Source organism: Manis javanica, chromosome 2, assembly GCF_040802235.1.
Source record: "Manis javanica isolate MJ-LG chromosome 2, MJ_LKY, whole genome shotgun sequence".
NCBI lineage: Eukaryota > Metazoa > Chordata > Mammalia > Pholidota > Manidae > Manis > Manis javanica.
The window spans coordinates 94,201,872-94,224,763 of record NC_133157.1 but is presented as its reverse complement, the minus strand read 5'-3'; the positions used below and the strand labels follow the sequence as shown (position 1 = coordinate 94,224,763).

At 48.2% G+C, this 22,892-nt stretch overlaps 1 protein-coding gene across 1 annotated transcript; it reads left to right on the top strand.

Moving 5' to 3' along the window:
• The first annotated feature begins 304 nt into the window (after positions 1-304).
• On the top strand, positions 305-9,248 carry LOC140845568 (NUT family member 2B-like). The gene is made up of 9 exons (XM_073220069.1): positions 305-442; positions 2,510-3,204; positions 4,051-4,179; positions 4,528-4,760; positions 4,986-5,392; positions 5,925-6,041; positions 6,367-6,656; positions 8,921-9,020; positions 9,195-9,248. Exons 1-9 carry the CDS (start codon positions 305-307, stop codon positions 9,246-9,248), a joined length of 2,163 nt encoding a protein of 720 aa, XP_073076170.1.
• The last annotated feature ends 13,644 nt before the right edge of the window (positions 9,249-22,892 follow it).

Below are 22,892 nucleotides of genomic sequence, written 5' to 3'. Positions count from 1 at the left end.
CTGCTGGGAAAGAGGCGGGAGGAGGACTCGCCACTGTACTTTCCGCGTTTACAATGGACTGTGAATCATGCGAAGGTCTTACTTGTGTGAGATAGTCCATTAAAACCATTGAAAAGGTAAAAAGCATATTTAGCAGGAGGGTGATGTTCCAAGAAACGCAAAGGAGGAATTTCTGGTGTTGGACGTGGAGGCTGCAGGGCCTTTCTTTGATGGGCTGGGGCTTTCCAGCAACGGGGGCCTGGATGGGGTCTGCAGGGCCTCCACACACAGCCCTGGGGACGCACGGGCAGCTTCCCGAAGCGCGATGGGCACAGTGCCCCGAACAGGCCGCGGCTGCACGGACATCCCCATTTCAAACGCAGGGCTGCCCGTGGCCATGAGTACCTGTGTGCTCATCAGAGCACCTGTTGCCATGGGTTCAGAAAGCCTAGCCTCTGTGGAAGTCAGTGACGGGCAGTAGGAAGCAGTGGGGCCCCGGCCGCAAACTAGGTCGATGGTCACAGAATGAAAGTAGCGGGAACATCAGCTAGGACCTTGGTGCTGTGAGCCCGAAAAACGATTTGTAAGCGGCCAAGAGAGGCACCCACCGAGGGTGTGGCGCTGTCAGCTGGAAGAGCACCTGTGTTCTTGCCCACCTGCCAGAGTGCCCGTGGAATGGCTCCTGCTTCCTCGTGCCCCCAGCCCGCCTGCCCTCTGCCCCTCCCCCACTGCAGAGTGTCTTGGGCCCCTACATTCTAGGCCTGTTTACATTCAAACTTGCCCTGCCTGAGTGGGATCCTGAGCAGTTGGTGGAGGAGCCTGCTCTCTGGTCCTGGACTCGGTTCCCCAGGTGGAACGGCCAAGCAGCTGCGGTCGGATCTCAGCCTGTGGGGATGAGTTCAGGAGGAGGTAAGGCCTGAAGGCTGGGTGGCAGGGTTTCAGGGGCCACCGCCCACCGGTCCCTGGGATTCAAACTTGACTGTTTCCGGGCACAGTGGTTAGACCGTCAAGGGGGGAGAGAGCTCTGGGCCCCAGGGTATCTCACCTGGGAGGTGGGGGCGGGGGGGAATCTGGAAAGCTGAGGAAGCCCTGGGGAGGTGGCTTCTGGAGGTGGGTCAGGTGACACAAGGGAAGCGCCCTAGGCAGGGAGAAGGGACTGCCGCCCCCACGCTGCTGCTTTCTAGAAAGGAGACGCGCCGTGGACCCTGCGTTTGGGGAGGCTGTTGTGGCGGCACGGGGTGGAGGTTCCCGGGAAAGCCCAGCCCTGAGTCACCCTCCTGGGCACAGGGCTGGCCTCACGATGTCCTCCCAAGGGATCTGAACTGCACTTTACCAGACCCCACAGTGCGCTAGGAGAGGTGAGAGACTTGGCCTGAGCCAGAAAATTGTCCAGGGGCCCTATCTGTGGCCAAGTCTTCAGGCACATGCCATCTCCACGAGCAAGGCCACAGTGTCCCCTGGCTGCCGGAGCCCAGACCTCCCGCCCTCCCTCCAGCCAGAGCTCTTCTCCTCAGGGCAGCGGGCTGTTGTTGGGCTCAACGGGGACAGGGCAGCCGGGTGATGCCAGCAGGATAGGGCTGGGGCTCCTGAGTCATCCTGAATCCTTCTCCCTGTGAGGAGACTCCGTTCTGCAGAGCCACTTCCTTCCTCCTGTCCAGTGTCTCACATACTTGAGCTTTGCGTTTCACCTTTGAGATAAGGCGTTTGCTTGTGTGCGAGTCACTAACGCAGGGATGATAGTGGACATGGAGTATGGTTCCCTGTCCCGTGGGACATCTACACGTGCTGGTTCCTTTCCAAAGTGGAGGGATCCTCCCCTGACTGCCCTCTGCCCTCCATTCCCAGCCCTTCCCCAGGCTCTGCAGCTCGCACTGGTTGTCGAGTGACAGAATTCAGGGCACACGAGACCTCCTCCACTGACCCTCTCCTGGGAGTGGAGCTCCTGAGCGTTGGCAGGGACCCTGGCCCATGTTAAGGGTGTGCTGTGGGTGGTTCTGGATGGGTTATGTCAGTCAGGGTCCCGGGGCCTTTCCTGTGCAGAGGGACATTTCAAGTGCGTTGGTGTGCTGTGTCAGGCAAGAAAGAGAGGGATTTATGTGGGCACGGGCACCGCAAAGCAGAGGGGCGTTGTCCCTGGTGTTTTAGACACTGCCGGGTCTCAAGGCCCCAGGTCCCGGACCATACCTGGGGGATGAGTGCCCTGCCGCTCACGGGCTCTGGTCAGGGTCGTCCCCGCAGGTAGGTGTCTGCAAGTCTTGTGTGGAGACAGCCATGAGGCCAGGGCCTGGTGGCACAAACGCAGCACTTGCTGGGAGGTCTCTTCTTGGCAGAGCGGGCCGGGGGCCCGGGTGTGGCAAACATTTACAGGGGAATGGTCTCAGCTGGTCGGGGCCTGACTGTCCCCTGCGGACAGCTGTGCCCTGCCCGGTTCCACCAGCAGACCGGCCCCTGAGTCCCGGGCACCCTTCCCAGGACAGATTCTCTCAGCACCTCTCCTGTCTTGACAGCGTTTCCGGTGCCGGGCCCGCAGGGAACCGTCAACCTTGGCACCTTCGTGTCGTCTTTCACAGTGCTGCCGTCAGCCCCTCCCGTCCTCGGCCCGCCACACTGGACCCCCTGGCAGCAGCACCCACCGAACCTCCTGGGCCCAGTGTTGCCCCCAGGAAGCACCCTGGTGCTGCCGGCTTTCCCCAGCACGCCGTTGGTGGCAGGACAGGCCAGCTGTGGCCCAGGCTGGCCTGGGGCCGGCAACGTCACTGCGCACGTCTGGCCGGAACAGAGGCCCGTGCAGGCTCCCCAGCCTCAGACCTTTGTCGTGACTCAGGCGCCTCTCCATGGGAGCACTCCTGGGGCCCTCTGTGGGGGTGCTGTGTGTCCTGTGCCCCAGTTCCTGGCGGCCTCGGGAGTGACGACCATCCTGCCCGCCCCTCCTGCCTGGAGCACCCAGGCTAGCGATGGAGGCTGGTCCCTGCACCGTCCACCTCGAGCTGCAGTGCCAGCTGCCCAGCTGGCCTCCGGCGAGCTCCCAGCGATGGCCAGGCCTCGTCCACCTGGGGCTGCTAGGAACAGCGGCGCGGCCTGCTCGCAGCCCACCGCCTCGCCCGGGAACGCCTGCCACCGCACCAGCATGAACGAAAAGTTCCGGCGCCGGCAGCACTGCACGCGCCTGGCCCGCAGGCACCTGCCCCAGAGTCCCGATGCGGGGGCACTGTCCTGCTTCCTCATGTGAGTGTCGTCCGGCGGGGAAGCCACTGTGTCCAGCCTGGATCAAGGGCCGTGTCGTCCTCGCTCTGACCGGGCTGGTTGTCGGGAGGCGGTCACTTCTGGTGCTGACCTCCTTCAGGCCGCATCTCGCGGGCGGCCCCTGTGAGTCAGCCGGCCTCTGGCCGCAATGCTCACAACAGGCTCGCTGCGGGCTCACAGTGGGGCCCCTGGCCGGCAGGCCCAGGGTTGGAGGCTGTGCTCTCCGGGCTCTGTCCCCTTTTAACACGTGGCTGAGGGGATGATGCCTGGGCATCCCTTCAGGGAGGCGGGGGACCCCAGGGCGCAGGAGACAGCTCTCTGCCCAGCTGCCCTCCTGGGTGCAGGGTCCAGGCCGGGACAGGCAGGGGGGACTGGTGCAGGGTGGGGGGGCGGCACACTCGGAGCCCAGAGTAGGGTAGCCCCACCATGGCCGGGCCCCTCCTGACTGGCCACTCCACTGCATTCAGAGGCCTGCAGAGCACGCGCCTTGGGCTGTCCAGGCAGGGTGTCTGACGGCGTGGCCTGTGCTCGCCCATTGGACGCCTGTCGTTGTTAGCCGGAAAGGGCCAATTTGAGGAGCAGCCCCGCACTCCAGGCCACAGTGGGCAGCTGCGGTGTGAGGGCACGGGCGGGCACAGTCCATGGCGGAGGCTTGTGGAGTCAGGTGGTGACCACAGTGGCCGGGAAGGCTGGCCTCTACCGCCAAGACCCTGCCGGTCTCCTCCTGGGCTTAGTCCTCTGTGCTGGGGATACGGGCTCCACAGTGTGAGGTGGGGTGGGCAGGTTCCGGGCTGCAGACGGTGACTGACCCCAGTGGGCGAATTACAGCCCCGTGCTTCGGACCCTGGCCCGCCGGAACCCCACCATGACCCTGGAGGAGGGCCTTCAGCGGGGCGTGCAGGAGTGGCATTGTCTAAGCAAGTCAGAGCGCAGCATCTACTATGAGATGGCGGGAAGGTGAGTCAGGGCCCCGGGCCAAGGGCCGGATGAAGACCTGTTCCCCTCTGGAAGCATGCCCCCCACTTTGGGAGGCTGGCTACTCTTTTCCCCTGCCCCAGAGCCTCACATGGCCAGACCCTGACCGTTTCTGTCTAGACATGAAGGTCTCAGGACATTGAGGGGGGGGGGATACAGGCACTGGCCCTGGGGCTGTACATGGGTTCGGGTGCCCCAGGCAGCCTGCCTCCCCACCATGGCCAGGGCCATGACACCCCATGCCCTTGTCATCTGACCTCTCCATTGACTGCTTCCCTGCCTGGGCCCGGGAGGCCTCCTCCTCAGGGGTCCGTGCCTCCCTCGCCCCAGGTTCATGGAGTTCGAGACCGAGGAGGCGAGGCAATGTCAGAACGCACAGTGGATGAAGGCGGCACAGGGCGTGCCTCCTCCAGCACCCCTCAGGCCTGTTAATCGGGCGCCCTCAGCCCCAGAGCGGGGCCAGAAGCGAGGTATGCCACCGTGTTCCCCCGGAGCCAAAGACCAGAGGCAGTGGGAGCTTGGGAAAGCTGCGGTACCCAACATGGTCCTTCTCAACCCCTGGGGCATTGGGCAGTGACCTCGAAGCCACCAGTAGCGTGGGGTCTCCCTTGGTCCCGACGGGAAAGGGCCAAGGTTAAGGAAATGGCCACCCCCCTCTGCCCTGATCAGAGACCCACAGGGGGTGCTGGAAGGGGCCAGGGACTGGGAGGAGGGCGGGCCTCCCTCCCCAGCATGAAGCCCTCGGAGGCCCTGTGACCCCTTCCACACCTTGGTTCCTTTCGGAGCAGCGGGCCATGATCCCCTACGGGAATGTCTGCGAGCTCGGTCCTTCCTGAGCACGCTTAGTGCTGGGGAGGTGCGGCCGGGCCACCCACACTCCTTCCCTGCACCCTCCTCAGCACGCATCCGCGAGAAGCCCGGCGCCGCGGCCCAGCCCGCCACCGCCCAGCCACCGCGATGCCGGCGGAGCCCGCACACCAAGGCGCCGCCGGAGATCAACCTCGAGGCCGTGGCAGAGGCCCTGGAGATCATGGAGGGGCTTCTGGGTCCCAGCGGCCCAGCTCAGGGGCTGCCCGGCAGAGAACGAGGGGAGGATAGCTCCAGGCCGCCACAGGGAGAGGAGGGCGTCTATCCAGACCCGGGTCTCCTGACCTACATCAATGAGCTTTGTGCCCAGGGAGACTTTCTCAACAAGGTAGGCTGGCCGTGGCCCGGGTGCTACAGGATTTCGGGGAGCGGCACTCCCACCACCCAGGTTGGGGTGGTGCCCATGTAGCTGGTGTTGTTGTTTCTTATTCCTGAGCTCTGGGGTGTGTGTGTGTGTGTGTGTGTGTGTGATGGTGCATGTGCATATGTAGCTGAGTAAACGTGTGTGTGTGTCTGCGTGTTGTACAGGGGTAACACAGGTGAGCCAGGGTTCTGCGGGGTGTTGGTGTGCATGCTTGTGTGTGCGTGTGTGTGCATAGGTACCTGTATATGTACTTGTGTGGCTGTGCATATGTTTGCATGCACGTCTCTTGTGGGGTGAGTGGCATGCACACATATACGTGTGTATATGCTTTGCGTGTGCATGTGTGCCTGTGGTCGGGGACCGTGACCACGTCTTTCCAACACCCCCTTGTTGTGGAGGCTGGGGCTGGTCTCTGCTTTACCCTTGCCCTCCGGGTCCTCTGGGTGCCGAAGGGATTCCCTCCAAGGATGCTCACAGCCTCTTCCTTCTGGGCCAGGCGGACGCAGTGCTGCACCCACGCTTCCTGGCGGAGTTGCCCTGCCCGGAGGCCGAGCTGGATCTCGTGGCCCTCGCTGAGGAGCTGGAGCAGGAGGAAGGACTGTCCTTGGCACAGGTGAGCTGGGAAAGGGAAGGAAACAGGTGAGCCTTTAGAGGGAGGGGCACCCCGGGTGTGCCAGGGCAGGGGACCCCAGGATAGGATTCCTTCCTGACCGTCCCCCTGCGTTGCATGGCAGAAGTGGCAGGGAGGGCCTCTCTGAGGGTGGGGGCCGAGCAGGAGGACGGCAGGGAGAGGATGGGGGGAGCCGAGGAGGAGCGGGAGGACGCAGGCCGGGGCACCAAGCTGGGGGGTGAGGTTGGCAGGAGAGCCGCAGCGGCTGTCGTTGGCGAGGCACCTGCTGCCCTCTCGGGCCGCCTCACGGTGCCCTCCCTTCTCGCAGCTGGAGGAGAAGCGACTCCTGGAACTGAAGCAGGAGGAGGGTGTGCAGGCCCCCCCGAGTCACGGCACACCCCGACTGGACTCAAGGCCTTCTGGGTCTGAGGCCGGCCACGGCCCCCAGCTAGGGGCCAGCGACCAAGCCTGCCCACCAGAGGCTGGTTGCGGGCAGCGCCAGGCGCACAGCCGAGGAGATGCTGGCGTGTCCAGGCCCGAAGCCTTCGCTGCCTCTTCAGGACGCCAGGAGCCCCCTCCCCTGAAGGCTGGCTGGCGGCCCCCTGTCCCCCAGGCTCGGTGCCGCACTTCCCCCAGCCTGGGGCCCAGGCTCGCCGCTGCTCCGGGAGAGACCTGTCCTGCTTGGGAGCCCCTGGGGCCCACGGGCAGGCCCAGTGAGGGCGAGGAGGAGCTCCCCAGCCTGGCCTTCCTCCTGGCCTCTCAGCACACGCTGCCATCCTGGGGACTGCCCCAGAGTCCTACTCCGGGCTCAGACCTCCTCCGCCCTGGAGTACCCCAGGCCCGCTCTCCCCAGAAGCCGGGCCTCAGCCCCGCCGGCCCTCCAGCTGGCAAGGCCAGCAGTCGGGCCCCGTGTGCAGGCCCGGCCCCTGCTGGGAAGACACCCCTGCCAGGGGCCAGCCTCGGGGTCGCTGGGGGACCAGCCTTGGCTCTGGGGCTGGGCCGCCCCTCACAGCCCCAGAAGAGAAGGGGGGACCCTTTCGTCACAGGGAAGGGTAGCAAGCGGCCCTGCAGCCAATAGGGAGGAGCCGGCCCTCCAGGGCAGCTTCGGGCTCCTCCACATCCCAGTCCTGATCCTGGCTGCTGTGGGACAGGGAGGGTGGGGTGGGAGAGGCGGGAGGGCGGGGCCCCTGGGGGTGGCTGGTTGGGGGGTGGGATAAGAGGGTGGTGGGAAAGGTGTGGGGCGGTGAGGGGGGGTCCGCCCATTTGGGCCTTGTACGCAAATGCAAATAAAGGCTGTTTGGTCACAAAATGCTCTGGGTCTCTGCCCCTAGTGGCATCCGGGCTTCTCCATGGGAAGGGACGCCGAAAGCAAGAATGTCCCGGGCTCCGGGACCCAAGGCGATGACGTCCCCATTCCCCCTCCACATTCACGTGCATTCTCCAGATGGCTCCCGAGAGCCCACCGCCCCCATAACACCTCCCCGCCACCCCCTGCTCTCCGGGAGGCCGCTTTTGGGAGTCCCCAGGACACAGCGTCATAACAGGACCCCAAACGTCTAAGGATGGCAGCTGCTTTGGCCCTGTGCCCTCTGCAGCACCAGCCCACTTTCTGGACAGAGCCTGCAGACAGCCGTTGTCTAGAGGGGGCCCTCCTTTTCTCGCTGAAGCGGGCTGGGGCGCTGGGGGATGCTCAGGCATCAGGGTCTCCTGGGGGGGCTGAGCAGAGAGGAAAGGCATGTCATGAGGGGACAGGCTCCACAACCGACGTAGAAGGCCAATCCTCCGGCCTCGGTGGGCGCATGAAATGTGTGGGCTGGTGGGCAGTCCCTCTTCCCTCAGCACAGAGAGGGCATCGGGCTGGGAGGAGAATCGGGGCACTCGGAAAGGAGATTGGGCGGGGGTGGGGGAGGGTACCTTGTCTCTCTGGGGGATTTCTGTGCAGGAGCGTCTCGTCCACTGAGGTAGGAGGCCCCATGTAGCTGTGGCCTGAGAGGCTGGCCTCGGGGCCTTTGCATTTCAACGTTGCCCACGCTGCTGTCCCATCGCCTCCCCCCAGGGCTGGACCCTCATTGAGTAGGTGTGGATGGTGCTTTGATTTTGAGTGTCTTCCTACTAAGGCACCACAACTGATGCAGACAAGCACATGGGGGCTGCAGGGGCAGCAGGCTGAGTTCTGCACCCAGGGCTGAGAGAATGCATGTCCCGGTTGGTCCTCCTTGGCCCTTCTGGGATGGTGACCCTGACCACATGGTATAGCAGTGTACAACCTTCCTCAGAAGAGGGAGGTGAGCACAGAATGAGGGGCAGGAGCTGACGGTGGAGGCCCTGCCTTCCCTCCTGGCCAGCATCGTCTCTCCAGGTTCTGAGTTCCGATTCCCTCCTGGCCCTGTGGGTCCAGCGGCGGTGTGTCCCTCAGTGGGGCCCTGCTCCATCGGGACCCACAGGTGTCCTGGCCTTCTGCTTGGAGCTGTAGAAAGTGAGGGCTACCCCTTCCCAACTCCCACAGGCCCCACCGGTCAGCCTCTGACCTTGCCATCTGCCTCCCTCGCCTGCCCATGCCTAGTCGGCAGTGCCAAGGACTGGTCCACATGTGTCCCCTCATGGCCACTCTGCTGGTCCCTCCCTGGGGAGCCCCATGTGGCAGGCTGGGGGGACTGAAACAAGGTGGGTGAGGGTTTGCATGCTGTCTTGGAAAGGACAGAGGGAGGTCCACTGGGACCAATAGTGAAATGTCTAAATTCTCATCATGGCCAAGCTTATTAGAGAAAAACAAAGCAGACTTGACGTTTGCTGGGACTGTGTACAAGGGGCGACTCCGGGAGGCACGGGTCAGAGGTGAAGCAGATTCTTCGTGAAAGGCCATGTCCCTGTCTCCCTTCCAGGTTACGATGCTCCTCCAGCAGGCGCTGTGCCTCCTGTAGCTTGTCGGCTCCCCACAGAGTTCAGGAGGTGTCCCACGTCACCCGTCGCTCTGTGAGGACAGTGAGCTCAGGTGGGTGTGGATCCCGGTGCAGGTCCAGCACCCAGGGCTGGAGCCCCCGGCCGGCTCCACGTGGCCTGGCTTCAGAGTCCTCCTACCTCGCCAGAGTCAGCCCCTGAGAGGCCGTGGAGTCATGGGGAAATCCCAGTAACCCAGAGCCAGCCTGGGACTTCCAGCTCCTCCAGGAGGCACCGCAGCTGTTGGATGATCCTGTTGACCTGGAGGGGTGAGGGGACACATCCGTTCTCATAGATTCTACTCCACTTTCCACCATGCCGCCCAGAATCACACCTTGTACACCATCCCTTCAATCTTCACCTCTGCTTTTTTTCTCTGTAATAAACAAGTTGGCTACCTGTGCCCTCTGCAGCACCAGCCCACTTTCTGGACAGAGCCTGCAGACAGCCGTTGTCTAGAGGGGGCCCTCCCTTTCTTGCTGAAGCGGGCTGTGGCGCTGGGGGATGCTCAGGCATCAGGGTCTCCTGGGGGGGCTGAGCAGAGAGGAAAGGCATGTCATGAGGGGACAGGCTCCACAAACGACGTAGAAGGCCAATCCTCCGGCCTCGGTGGGCGCATGAAATCCGTTCTCATAGATTCTACTCCACTTTCCACCATGCCGCCCAGAATCACACCTTGTACACCATCCCTTCACTCTTCACCTCTGCTTTTTTTCTCTGTAATAAACAAGTTGGCTACCTTGGAAATTTCAGCACCCTTATCTTGGCCCAATACCTTTCCCTGTTTAACCATGTCTTTTTTCAGTTATTCCTCTGGCACACATTCCAAAGGTCCCTTCGAAGAGCCTCTGTAGAGCATTTAGTCCCATGTTCTGTGAGTTTCTATGCAAACCAAACGGTGACATAGTTCCAGGCCACCTCCCCATTTCACACTGGCTCACAAGAAGGTAATTGATTCAAGTATTTTGACAAGAACTCATGAATACCTATGTGTGCTTGGAATTCTGCAGTTTTTGGAAGATAAAACAATGAAATGGTAACTCCCCAGAATCAGAGCTTTAAAGTGAGCTGTGCAAACAATTAGTAAAATGCTGCACGCTGAGCATGTAGTCACTATGAATGAGGGTCTCAGTCATGTGCCAAAAACAAACTCCATTTTATTATCAGAAGGCACCTTGATCATGTTCTCTCCCATCTTCCTGGGCACGCTGTTTTTAAACCCATTTCAGGGAATTCAGTATGTGGCCCAGATGCTCTCTATTCCCTGCACACAGAGTCACTCCCTCTGTTCATCTCTGAGGGATGTTTGGATCACTTTTGTGCCACCCACCAGGCCTGCCATGTGGACACAATGCACCCACAGGAGCCCATGCTGTGGGAACCCCAGGGCAACCTGCTCTCTTTCTCTTCATTTGCACCAGATATCAGAGGTGGGGGCCTCTGGCAGCTCCCCAACTCTCCCAAGAGACTGAAATTAGATAAGGAGACAGTCTCCATTTTATTTCTGAGGCATCACTTGTAATGCCTCCTCTTTCATGTTTGATTTTAGTGATTTTTGCCTTCTCCTATCTTCTTAATTAGTCTAGCTAAGGGTCTGTTGAATTTGCTTATCATTCAAAAATCCATCACTTAGTTGATTTTTCTGTTGTTTTTATACTCTCTACTTGGTTTATTTCTATCCTAATTTTTAAAATGCATTTTTTATTGAAGTATAGCTAATATACAATATTGTATTGGTTTCAAGTATACAACACAGTGATTCAGTAGTTACACACATTATTAAATCCTCACCCCAACTGGTGCAGTTACTGTCTGTCAACATAAGAAGATGTTACAGAACCATTGAGTATAATCTCCATGCTGCACTTTCACTCGATGACCAACTTATTATGATTGAGACTTTTCTGTTTTATCCCACTCACCCACTCACCAACCTACCCCAAACTCTCCCCCATGGTAACCAGTATTCACCTCTCAGTGTCTGAGTCCACTGCTGTTTAGTTTTGTTTGGTTTTGAGATTCCACATAAAAGTGAAATTATATGGTATTTCTTTTTCTCCACCCCTCTTATTTCACTTAGCATAATACCCTCTAGGTCCATCCATGTTGTCAGAAATGGCAGAATGCCTTTCTTTTTCAGGGCTGAATAATATTCCATCATGTCTAAGTACCCCATCTTCTTTATACACTCATCCATGACAGACACTGGTTGTTTCCATATCTTGGCTATTGTAAATAATGCAGCAATAAACATAGAGGTATATATATCTTTCAAAATCAGAGACTTTGTTTTCTTTGGGTAAATTCCTAGAACTGGAGTCAGTGAGTTGTATGGTGCTTCTATTTTTAATTTTTTGATGAACCTCCATACTACTTTCCACAGTGGCTGCACCAATTTACATTCCCAGCAATGTGGTAAGGTTCCTTCATCACATCCTCACCAACACTTGTTATTTCTTGCCATTTGAATAGTGTCCATTCTAACTGGTGTGAGGTGATATAACTGGTGTATGATTTTGATTTGCATTTCCCTGATGATTAGTGATGTGGAGCATCTCTTTATGTGCCTGTTGGCATTGTATTTCTTTGGAAAAAAATGTCTGTTCAGGTCCTCTGTCCATTTTTTACTCAGATTATTATTTATTTATTTTGGTGTTGAGTCCCATGAGTTCTTTATATATTTTGGATGTTAGCCCCTTATCCAATAAATCATTTATGAATTTATTCCCACATACTGTAGGTTTCATTTTTGTTTTGTTGACACTGTCCATTGCTCTATAGACATTTTTAATTTGATGTAGCCTCAGTTTTTCATTTTTTCTTTTGGTTCCATTGCCCAAGGAGATATGTCCAAAAAAATTGCTCATGCTTATGTTCAAGAGATTTTGGCCTGTTTTCTTCTAACAGTTTTATGGTTTTAGGTCTTATATTTAGGTCTTTCATGCATTTCGAGTTACTTTTGTGTGTGAAGTTAGACAGTAATCCAATTTCATTTTCTTGCATGTAGCTGCCTAGTTTTCCTAACATCTTTTCCCAATTGCATATTCAAGCCTCCTTCATCATATGTATCATATATGCATGGCTTTATTTCCAGGCTCTCTATTCTGTTCAATTGATTTATGTTTCTGGCCTTGTGCCAGTACCATACAGTTCTGATTACTATATATTTGTAGTATAGCTTGAAGTCAGGGGGCATAATATTCCCAGTTTTGTTCTTTCTCAAGTTGCTTTAGCTATACAGGGTCTTCTGTGGGTCCATATTAATTTTAGGATTATTTCCTCTAGTTCATTGAAAAATGGCATTGATATTTTGATAGGGATTGCACTGAATCTTTAAATTGCTTTTGGATAGAATGGTCATTTTGACAATATTAATTCTTTCTATACATAAGCACAGGATAGATTTCCATTTATTTGTGTCCTCTGTAATTTCTTTCATCAGTGTCTTATAGTTTTCAGAGTGCCATTCTTTCATCTTCTTGGTTGGGTTTATTTAATTAGGTATTTTATTATTTTAATACAGTTGTAAATGGAATTGTTTTCCTGATTTCTTTCCATTAGCTTGTTGGTATATAGGAATGCAACAGTTTCTGTATACTGACTTTTTATCCTGCACCTTTGCTGAATCCAGTTATTAGTTCTAATAGTTTTTAGGTTAAGTCTTTAGGGTTTTCTATACATACAATCATGTTATCTGCAAAAAGCGACAGTTTAACTTTTTTGTGTGTGTCATCTCATTTTTTTTTTTGATAAGTCTGGGTAGGGGTTTGTTTATTTTGTTCATCTTCTCAAAGAACCAGCAGTTGGTTTCATTCATTCAATTATATTGTTTTATTATTCTCTATTTTATTTATTTCTGTTCTTATCTTTATTATGTCCCTCCTTCTAGTAATGTTGGGTTTCATTTGTTGTTTTTCTAGTTTCTTTAGTTGTGAATTTAGAGTGTTTATTTGGGATTGTTTATTTCTTCAGGTAGGCCTATATTGCTATATACTTCCCTCCTAGAACTGCTTTTGCAGTGTCTCACAAATTTAGGACTGTCGCATTTTTGTTTTCATTCATCTTCATGTATTATCTGATTTCTTCTTTGATTTGTTCATTGATGCATTGATTACTTAGAAGCAAGTTGTTTGTGTTTTCTTCAAGTAATTTATTTCTAATTTCATACCATTTTGATCTGGAAAGATGCTTGATACAATTTCAAACTTTCTAATTTATTGAGGCTCTTTTTGTTTCCTAATATGTGATCTATTTTGGAGAATGTTTCATGTGAATGTGAGAAAAATGTGTAACCTGCAGCTTTTGGCTGGAATGTTCTCTATATCCTGTTAAATCCAGGTGATCTAATATGTTGTACAATGCCTCTGTTTCCTTCTTCATTTTCTGTCTGGAAAATCTATTCTTGATGTAACTGGGGTCTTAAAGTCTCCTAATATGATTATGTTGTTGTCCGTTTCCCCCTTGATATCTGTTAGTATATGTTTTATGTATTTACATGCTCCTCTGTTGGGTGCATATATATTTACAATTGTTATATCCTCTTGTTGGATGGATCCCTTTAGAATTATGTAATATCCTTCCTGTCTCTTGTTACTTTCTTTGTCTTGAGTTTTACTTTTCCTGATATAAATAATGCTACTACTTGTTTTTTCTTCCATTTGCAATATCTTTTTCCATCCCTTCCTTTAAGTCTATGTATGTCTTTATGTCTGAAATGAATCTTTTGTAGGCAGCATATAGATGGGTTTTATTTCTTTTTCCATTCTGTCACCCAAGACTTGATTTGTGCTTTTCTTTTTTAGGAAAAAATTACGTTAATTATTTAATAAGGCTCATTACAGTGGGTAATCAACAAAACTGCCAAATTAGTCCTCTGGTGGCATTTTTCTATATATAGCAAATAAACTTTTGTTTGTAGAAAATATTTGAGTAGACATTTAAATAACTTTCAAGAAGGGAGCAGCAGTAAGTCCCAGAAACAGTTAGAAATGACCTGGTAATCTTTTAATTCTGGAGGCAGTAGAGATGGCTGAGATAAAGGAATACAAATCTCAAATATTCCTCCAGTAGTTGAACAGATGCTTCAAACCTCCACTGGGTTTGAACCAATGTGGTGTTATCTTTTGGAGACCTCAGCCATTTCTGATAGAGTTCAGGTAGCAGGAGCATTATTATAAGTAGGATATTGGTACAGTACCTTGTCTTTATGCACTGAGTGTAGCAAATATGCCATACTGTTGTACCTGCACAATGGAGTTAATGATATTCACCTTGCAGGGTCCCTGGTAAAATGGCATACCTCTTCAGACAATGCCTGCCAAGGAACCAGCCACTCTGTGTACCTTCAGGCAACCTGCTTCTTTATTCTGCCCCATGCAGCCTTTCCTTAAAATACACTTCTTGTGATACTATGGGATGATAAAATGCCTCTGTGATGAGGTGAAATGAGGCGTGTGACATAGGCATTCTGACATAGCATTAAGCTACTGCTGACCTTCTAAGGAAGATCATCTGCTCCAGCTGTGGTTAACCATAGGGAACATAAAACCCCCCATTTAAAGTGTATAATTCAGTAGTCTTTAATATATTCACAGAGTTGTGCAGCCATCAGAGGAATCCATTTGACTCAAAAGATTTTCCTGTTTGTAGCATAGGATGACATTTCCTTCTCTAAAAGCTTCATTCACACACTGGTTCTACACTGCAGAGCCTCCCTATGATCTGGGGAAAGGGATCTTGATTTGTGCTTTTAGTCCATTTACCTTTAAGGTAATTATTGGTAGGTATGTACTTATTGATATTTTATTAGTTGTTTTCTGACTGCTTTGTATTTTCTCTATGTTTCCTTCTCCCTCTCTTACACTCATGTTATTTGGTGGTTTTCTGCAGTACTATGCTTGGATTTCCTTTTTTTTTTTAACCTTTCATGTATCTATTATAGGCTTTAGGCTTGTGGTTACCATAGGATTCATAGATATTTTCCTAAATATGTAATAATCTATATACTAAGTTGATATATACAATAAGTATGTACTTATTGATATTTTATTAGTTGTTTTCTGACTGCTTTGTATTTTCTCTGTTTCCTTCTCCCTCTCTTACACTCATGTTATTTGGTGGTTTTCTGCAGTACTATGCTTGGATTTCCTTTTTTTTTTAACCTTTCATGTATCTATTATAGGCTTTAGGCTTGTGGTTACCATTGGATTCATAGATATTTTCCTAAATATGTAATAATCTATATACTAAGTTGATGGTTACTCTATTTTGAACACAATCAAAAAGTACTTCTTTATTCTTTTTCCTTCTGCACAATTTATGTATGAGATGTAATAATCTACATATTTTGTGTATCCCTTGACTGTATAGTTGATTTTACTTTTTTTTTAACTTCATACTTGCTTGGTAATTGGTCTATATTGTTGGTTTATTTTCACTGATGAAAAACATTAGGCTTAAGAACAATTTCCATCTACAGAGTAGATCTACAACTGCAAAAAACTCCCTCTGCCTGCTGGTCATTAACATATCCTGCAAGGCTGTTTTAAAGGTGGTGAATTCTTTTAAGTTTTGTTTATCTGGGAAACTTTTGATCTCTCCTTCACTTCTGCATGATAAACTTGCTGGACAGAGGACTCTTGGTTGTAGGTTCTTTCCTTTTAATACATTAAATACTTCATGCCACTCCCTTCTGGCCTGTAAAGTTTCTGCTGAGAAATATGCTGATAGCCTTATGGAGTCTTCCTTGTAAGAACTGTCTACCTCTCTCTTGCTGCTTTTAAAATTCTCTTTATCTTAATCTTTGCCATTTAATTATTATATGTCTTGATGATGTCTTCCTGGGTTCCTTTTGTTAGGGGCTCTGTGCTTCCAGGACCTGTTTCCTTCCCCAGATTGGGGAAGTTTTCAGCTATTATTTCTTCATAGAGACTTTCCACTCATTTCTCTTTCTCCTCCTTCTGGGATCCTTATTATGTGAATATTGTTTCATTTGGAGTGTCGCACTGATCTCTTAGCATCTTCTCATTTTTAGAAATTATTTTTTCTCTCTGTTCCTCACCTTGGTTGTTTTCATATTCTCTATTTTCCATCTCATCAGTTCTCTCCTCTACTTCCCTCAGTCTACTATTTGTTCCCTCCATTGTATTTATCATTTCAGTTACTCTATTCTTCAGCTCTGAGTGACTCTTTTCAACTCTTCTCTTTGTTGGAGCTCTGAGATCATAATTGTTTTCCCCAGGTCAGTGAGTGTCTTTATAACCGACTTTGAAATCTTTGTCAAGAAGATTGGTAATCTGTTTCATTTAGCCCCCTTTGCTGGTGTCTTAACCTGTACTTTTGTTTGGAACATATTCCTCTGCCTCCTCATTTTGTCAGGGTTTCTGCTATGCCTCCTGGTCTAGAAAGTAGTGGCTTTAGAAGAAGACATCCTGTAGTGCCCAGAAGCTCAAGACTCTGTTCAACAGTGCCTGTTTCTTCTTTGTGGTAGAGCCACAGTTGTTCTTGGAGGGCTGTGGGCATGGCTACCTTTCTCCCTGCCTGAAGGCAATGGCTTATCTTGTTAGCAGAGGCTAACAGCTCACCTCAGGATGCCTTTTTTGGTGTACTGCAGCACTTCTGGGATCACTGTGGGCAGGGCTGCCCTCTGCCTACTGGGCAGCAATGGCAGCCACTATTGGGCCAGGAGGGTAGAGAAGGTGGGCCTCAGGGGAGTCCTGTGGCAGGGCTTAGGTGCCAGCAAGGGAGATGGAGGATTTGGAGCTGGCTCCCACATGAACCCATCACCTGGGCCTAGAGAGGGCTGGGACAGCTGGAAAAGCCTCCCTCTGCCTGCCAGTCACCAAAGTATCCCTTTGCCTGCCAACCAGAAAAAAGTCTGACAGCTCTTGGGCCAAGCAGACTGAGCAGGTGGGTGGGTACACTGGGAAGCACACTGCAGGGCTAGGCTACCAGTGAAGGAAATGGAGAATTTGGAGCTGGCTCCTGCAAGCACCCAAACATTTGGGCTGGGGAAGCATTGTCCACATGCCCTTTCTCCTCCAGAAAGGCTTCCCTCCAACCCCTGTCCCTCTGGCACACTTCCCACTGCTAGTAAATCTTTCAAACTGCCACCTGTGTGTTGGGTCTCAGTGGAACTGAGTGTACCTGTTCTCCGAGAGTGACAGGAGTCTCAGCCTCTCACAGTGTTCCAACTCTCCCTGGTGTCCAGCCCCATCAATTATCAAAGCCCAATGCAATCTGCACTTGTGATCCCAGAGAAGATCTCCAGGGCCAGGTGTGCATGATTCCTAAGCACTTATTCCCTCCTTGCTTAATTTTTAAAGTGTAATTTTGCTGGGTAAGGTATTCTTTGTTGGCAAAGTTTTGTTTTTTGTGGGGGTTTCTCCCAGCATTTTGAATATATCATCCCATTCTCCTGGCCTGAATGGTTTCTGCTGAGAAATCCACTGATAGTTTTATGAGTTTCTATGTATATAATGAGTCACTTTTCTCTTGCTCCTTTTAAAATTCTTTGTTCTTGACTTTCCACAATTTGATTATAATGCATCCAGTTATAGTCTCATTGGGTTGATCCCGTCTGGACTTCTTTGAGCTTCATAATTTCAATGTCTATTTCCTTCCCAAGATTTTGAAAGTTCTCAGCCATTACATCTTTAAATAAGCTTTCTGCCCTCCTCTACACCTTCTCTCTGCCTGTGACTGCCATAATACATATATTGGTTCACTCGACAGTGGCCCATAAGTCCTTTAGTATGTCTTCATCTTCTAAATACAATTTTATTTTCCTAACTGGACGATTTCAAATGACTCATGTTTGAGTTTGTTGATTTTTTCTGCTTGATCTAGTCAGCTGTCAAAACTGTCCATTACAATTTTCATTCTATTCATTATATCCTTTAGCTCCAAATTTCTCTTTAGTTATTATTTTTGTCCCTTTATTGAATTTCTCCTTTTGTTTAGTGTATGCTTTCATTGTTTCACTGAGTTGTCTGTGTTCTTTTATTGTTTGCTCAGCTTATTTAAAATAATTATTTTAAATTCTTTGGCAAGCAATTCATAGACCACTTCTCTCATTAGGTCTGTTACTGGACATTTGCTGTGTTCCTTTGATGGTGTCATAGCTCCTTGATTTTTCATTTCATGTTCCCTGTAGCCTTGCATTGATGTCTGCACATTTGAAGGAGCTGTTACCTCTTCCAGTCTTTATGGACTGGATTTGTTTGGGAAAGACCTTCACATACGGGTGGTTATGAGGGCTCTGTCTGGGTTGGGTGTGGCAGCTCTGGCAATAGTGGCTCTGGCTCCAAGGGAGCACAGTGACATGGAATCTGGGCAGCTTTGTCAGCTTAGCATCATCAAAGACTGAAGGTTTCTCTGGCAGTAGCAAGGGCTGCTGGGGGTCTTCTTGCTTTTCTTTTCTCCTATATGAGGACATCAGTTTAAAGCATTCATCTCAGTGTCAGGATCTGGGGCATGGGCATACAGATATTAACATGGGCCTGGGGCACAAGAACATGTAGTAGGCTCCAGAGCTGGGGAGTCAGGGTTCCCAACACTGATTTCTGCTCCAGAGGATCACAGTAGCATGGACCCTGGGCAGCTGTCAGCTGACTGCACTGGTCATGTTGGTGGTGAAAGGTGCAAGTGTCTGTGGCACTAGGCAGGGCTGCTGAAGTCCTCAGTGATGAAGGCTAATGGGGGTACTCCTGCTCTCCCTTCTGCTTGTAGGAGGTCAAAGTCAAGGGATCTGTCTTGGCACTGAACTGCACCAGGCTAGGGGATGAGTGACAGGTAAAATGCTTCTTTCCTTCAAGTTCCTATGTGGCCACCAATAGATTCTGTGCTCCACTGGGCTGTTGCACCTTCTTAATTTATTCTGGAACTTTGACAGATATATTTTTCATCTTTGGGTTATTTTATCAGTTTTTGTGTGAAGATGAGGGTTGTGACCACCTAGCTCGCCATTTTGCTGATGGACTTCCTTTTATGGTTGAAAAACATAGATTTTGTTTATACATTTAGCAGCTGATGGACTTTTATGCTGCTTACATCTTAAGGTGATCAGGAAGAGTGCCACTATGAACATTTGTGCACTTCAACAAATACTTGAAAAGTGTGAGCCATCCAACTTTTTCAGATGGTTTTGGCTATTCTGGGGCCCCTTGCAATTTCATATGAAGTTTAGGATCAGCCTTTTTCACTTCTGAAAAAAGGGCTTTTAGAATTTTGATAGAGATTATAATGAGTGTGGACAATACTTTGGGTAGTATAGCCATCTTAATGATATTCATGTTTCCAATCCACAAATATAGGTTGTTTTTCCATTTACTTACATCTTTAGCTTCTTTCAGCAATTATTTGTAGTTTAGTATACAAGTCTGGCACATCTTTGGTTAAATTTATTCCTTAGTATTTTATTCTTTTAGATGCTATTTTAAATGGGTTTTTCTAGATTTCATTTTGATTATTCATTGCTAGAGTATAGGAAACAACTGATTTTTGTGTGATCTAGTATCTTGCAACTTTGCTGAATTTAAATAGCTCAGGTAAGTTTCTTTGTGAGCTCTTTAGGCTTTTCTGTATATAAGATTGTATCACTTTCAAACAGTGTTTTTATTTCTTCCTTTCCAGTTTGGATGTTTTATGTCTTTTTCTTGCCTAATTACTCTGGCTAGAATGCCTAATAATGTTGAAAATAAATGGGAAAAGCACGCATCTTTCTGTTGTACTTGGTCATTAGGGAAATATTTCATTCTTTCACAACTGAGTATGTTAGCTGTGAGTTTCTCATAGTCTATCATGATCAGGAAATTACCTTCTACTCCTACTTTGGTTACTGTATATATAAAAGTAATAGATTTTACTAAATTCTTTTTGCATCAATTGAGAGAATTGTATTTGCGTGGTTTATTGTATTGATCGATTTTTATTATGTTGAAACATCCTTCCATTCCTGGGATAAATCTCAATTCATCATGATGGATAATCCTATTCACAGAAGATGCTAGATTTGGTTGGCAAGTATCTTTCTGAGGATATTTGCATCCATTTGTTATGAGGGATGGGAAAATAACATTTACCTGCTTTATGGTCTTTATCTGGCTTTGATGACAGGTTAATGCTGACATCGAGTAAGTGTTCCCTCTTCTAGTTTTTGGAAGAGTTTGAGAAAGATTGGTGATAATTCTTTAAAATATTTAAATTTTAGATTTCTTGAAACTTGCTTTGCGCCCTAATGTTCTATGTACACTTGAGAAAACAATGTGTATTTTACTGTTGTTTGGTCGAGCATTCTATATGTTAGTTTCATAGTATTTTTCAAGTCCTCTATTTCCTCAATGATCTTCTGTTTCATTGTATATTTACCCATTTTGCCCTTCAATTCTGTCAATTTTTGCTTTATTTTGGGGCTCTGTTGCATGTGTGTATGTTTATAATTGCTATATTTTCCAGATGCACTGACCCTTTTATCAAAGAATAATGTCCTTTTGTCTCTGGGAAGAATTTTTTACGTTAAGTCTGTTTTGTCTGCTGTTTGTATAGCCACCTTAGCTCACTTTTGATTGCTATTTCCATGAATATATCTCCCATATTTTTATTTTCAACATTTGTATTTGGATCTAAAATGAGTCCTTTTTACATATCACGTGGTTGGATAATGTTATTCATTCTGCCAGTTTTTGCCTTTTAATTGGTAGCGGGATCCATTTACATGTAGTTATTTACTGTTAAGGAAGAACTTCCACCACTTTGCTCTTTGTCTATAACATACAGAGAAATTACACATATCTTATATCCTTTTAATCCTTAATTCCTTTAATATTCATCCTTTTGTGATTGACTTTTTTATAGTTTCTAATTTCTTTTCAATTTTTATGTATTTCTGAGATGTTTTTCTTAGTGCCTATGTTTAGGATTAAAATGAACAACTTTATAAAAGACAATCTTGAATAACAATTTAGTTTAGTATTAATAAAACACAGCTTATTTACATCCTCTTTAACATTTTCATTATCACAAATTACACTGTGCACCCATTAACACAGGTTTATAAGTATTGTTTTATACACTTGTCTTTTAAATATTTTTTAAAAGGAGTTACAAATGCTAAATGCAAAAAGACATGCTTTTAAAGCATATCAGTGTAGGTCCCTCTACCATTATTCTTTATTTCTTCACATGGTTGTTTATAGTGACCTTTCATTTCAGCCTGAAGGATTCCCATAACATTTCTTGTTGAACAGGTCAACTAATGAATTTATTCAACTTTTCTTTATATGAATGTCTTAATTTTCCTTCATTAAAAAATTCTGATAAAATACAAATAGCATAAAATTTACCATCATAACCATTTTAAGAGTATAGGTCAGTGGCAATAAGTAAATTCACATTGCTGTGCTACTATCACCTCTGCCCACCCACAGAACATTTTGTCTTGCAAAACTGAAAATCTGGAACCAAACAATAACTCCCGCTTCCCCCAGCCCCAAGCTCCTGGTAGCCACCATTCTACTTCCTGTCTTTATGAATTGGATGACTGTGTGTACAACATATAAGTGGAATTATACATTGTCTTTTTGTGACTAGGTTATGTCACTTAGCATAGTACCTTAAAGTTGATCCATGTTATAGCATGTATCAGAATTCCCTTCCTTTTTAAGGATGATATTAATTCACTGTATGTATATGGCATATTTTGTTTACCCACTCATCCATCAATGGACACTTGGGTTTCTTCCACCTTTTGACTATAGTAAATAATTCTGCTATCAACATGGGCAAACAAATATTGAGTCCTTAATTTCAATATACCTTAATTTGGGTACCTAACAGGAAGCAGAATTAAGAGATTGTATAGTAATTCTATCTTTAATTTTCTGAAGAACCACCACAGTGTTCTCCATACTGTGTGTATTTACATTCCTACCAACAGTGCACAAGTATTTCAGTTTCTCCACATCTTTGCCTTTACTTACTATTTTGTTGTTGGTTTTGACTTTTTAAAAAATTGTAGCTATCCCAATGGGTATAAGATGGTATCTTGTGATTCTTTTGCATTCCCCTAATAATTACTGATGTGGAGCATCCTGTTAGGTGTTTATTGACCATTTATGTATCTTGAAGAAATGTCTATTGAAATCCTTAGCACAAATTTTAGAGTGGCTTTTTAAAATGTTGTTGAGTTCCAGCAGTTCTTATATACTGGATATTAACTCCTTATCAGATAAATGACATGTAAGTATTTTCTCCCGTTAGGTAGGTTTCCTTTTCACTCTGTTATACTTTGATGAAAGAAGTTTTTAAACGTTGATTACTCCAGTTTATTTATTACATTCACTTTTGGTGTCATATCTAAGAAATCACTGTTGAGTCCACTGTCATGAAGTTTCTTTTCCCAACATTTTTTTCTAAGATTTTTACAGTTTCAGGTCTCACATTTAGATTCTTTGATTTATTTTGAGTTAATTTTGTAAGCATCCAACTTCATTTGTTTGAGGGTAGGCCTGCTAACAATTTTAGTTTACTTTCTTCTGAGAATTCTTTTTAGTATTCATTGTGCCTTCATTTCAGAAGCCGTTTGTCAAACATTTATCTGCAGCTGATCGTCCTCCTCAGCACTCAAAGAACAATGTACCGTCTCCTTATTCCATGAGACCCTCCATTGTGTCATATGAGAAATTTGCTGTCACTTGAATTAGTGCTCCCCTATAGTAATGTGACAGTTCTCTTTGGTTGCTTTCAAGATTTCATTGTCTTTAGTTTTCACAATTTTAATTAGGATGTGTCTTAATGTGGATTTTTTAGGATTTAGTTTATTTGTTGTTCACTTGGTTTCTTGCCAAATATGGGAAGTTTTTCAGCCATTATTTCTTTGAATATTTTTTCAATCCCACTTTCTCTTTCTGGGACTACGGT

Bases quoted from the DNA above. Each gene is read 5' to 3' on its own strand.
- LOC140845568 (XM_073220069.1), top strand. From the start codon at position 305: ATGGGCACAGTGCCCCGAACAGGCCGCGGCTGCACGGACATCCCCATT. The intron at 4,180-4,527 runs GTGAGTCAGGGC...CCCTCGCCCCAG, and splicing joins TACTATGAGATGGCGGGAAG to GTTCATGGAGTTCGAGACCG. The intron at 4,761-4,985 runs GCATTGGGCAGT...CTTTCGGAGCAG, and splicing joins GGTCCTTCTCAACCCCTGGG to CGGGCCATGATCCCCTACGG.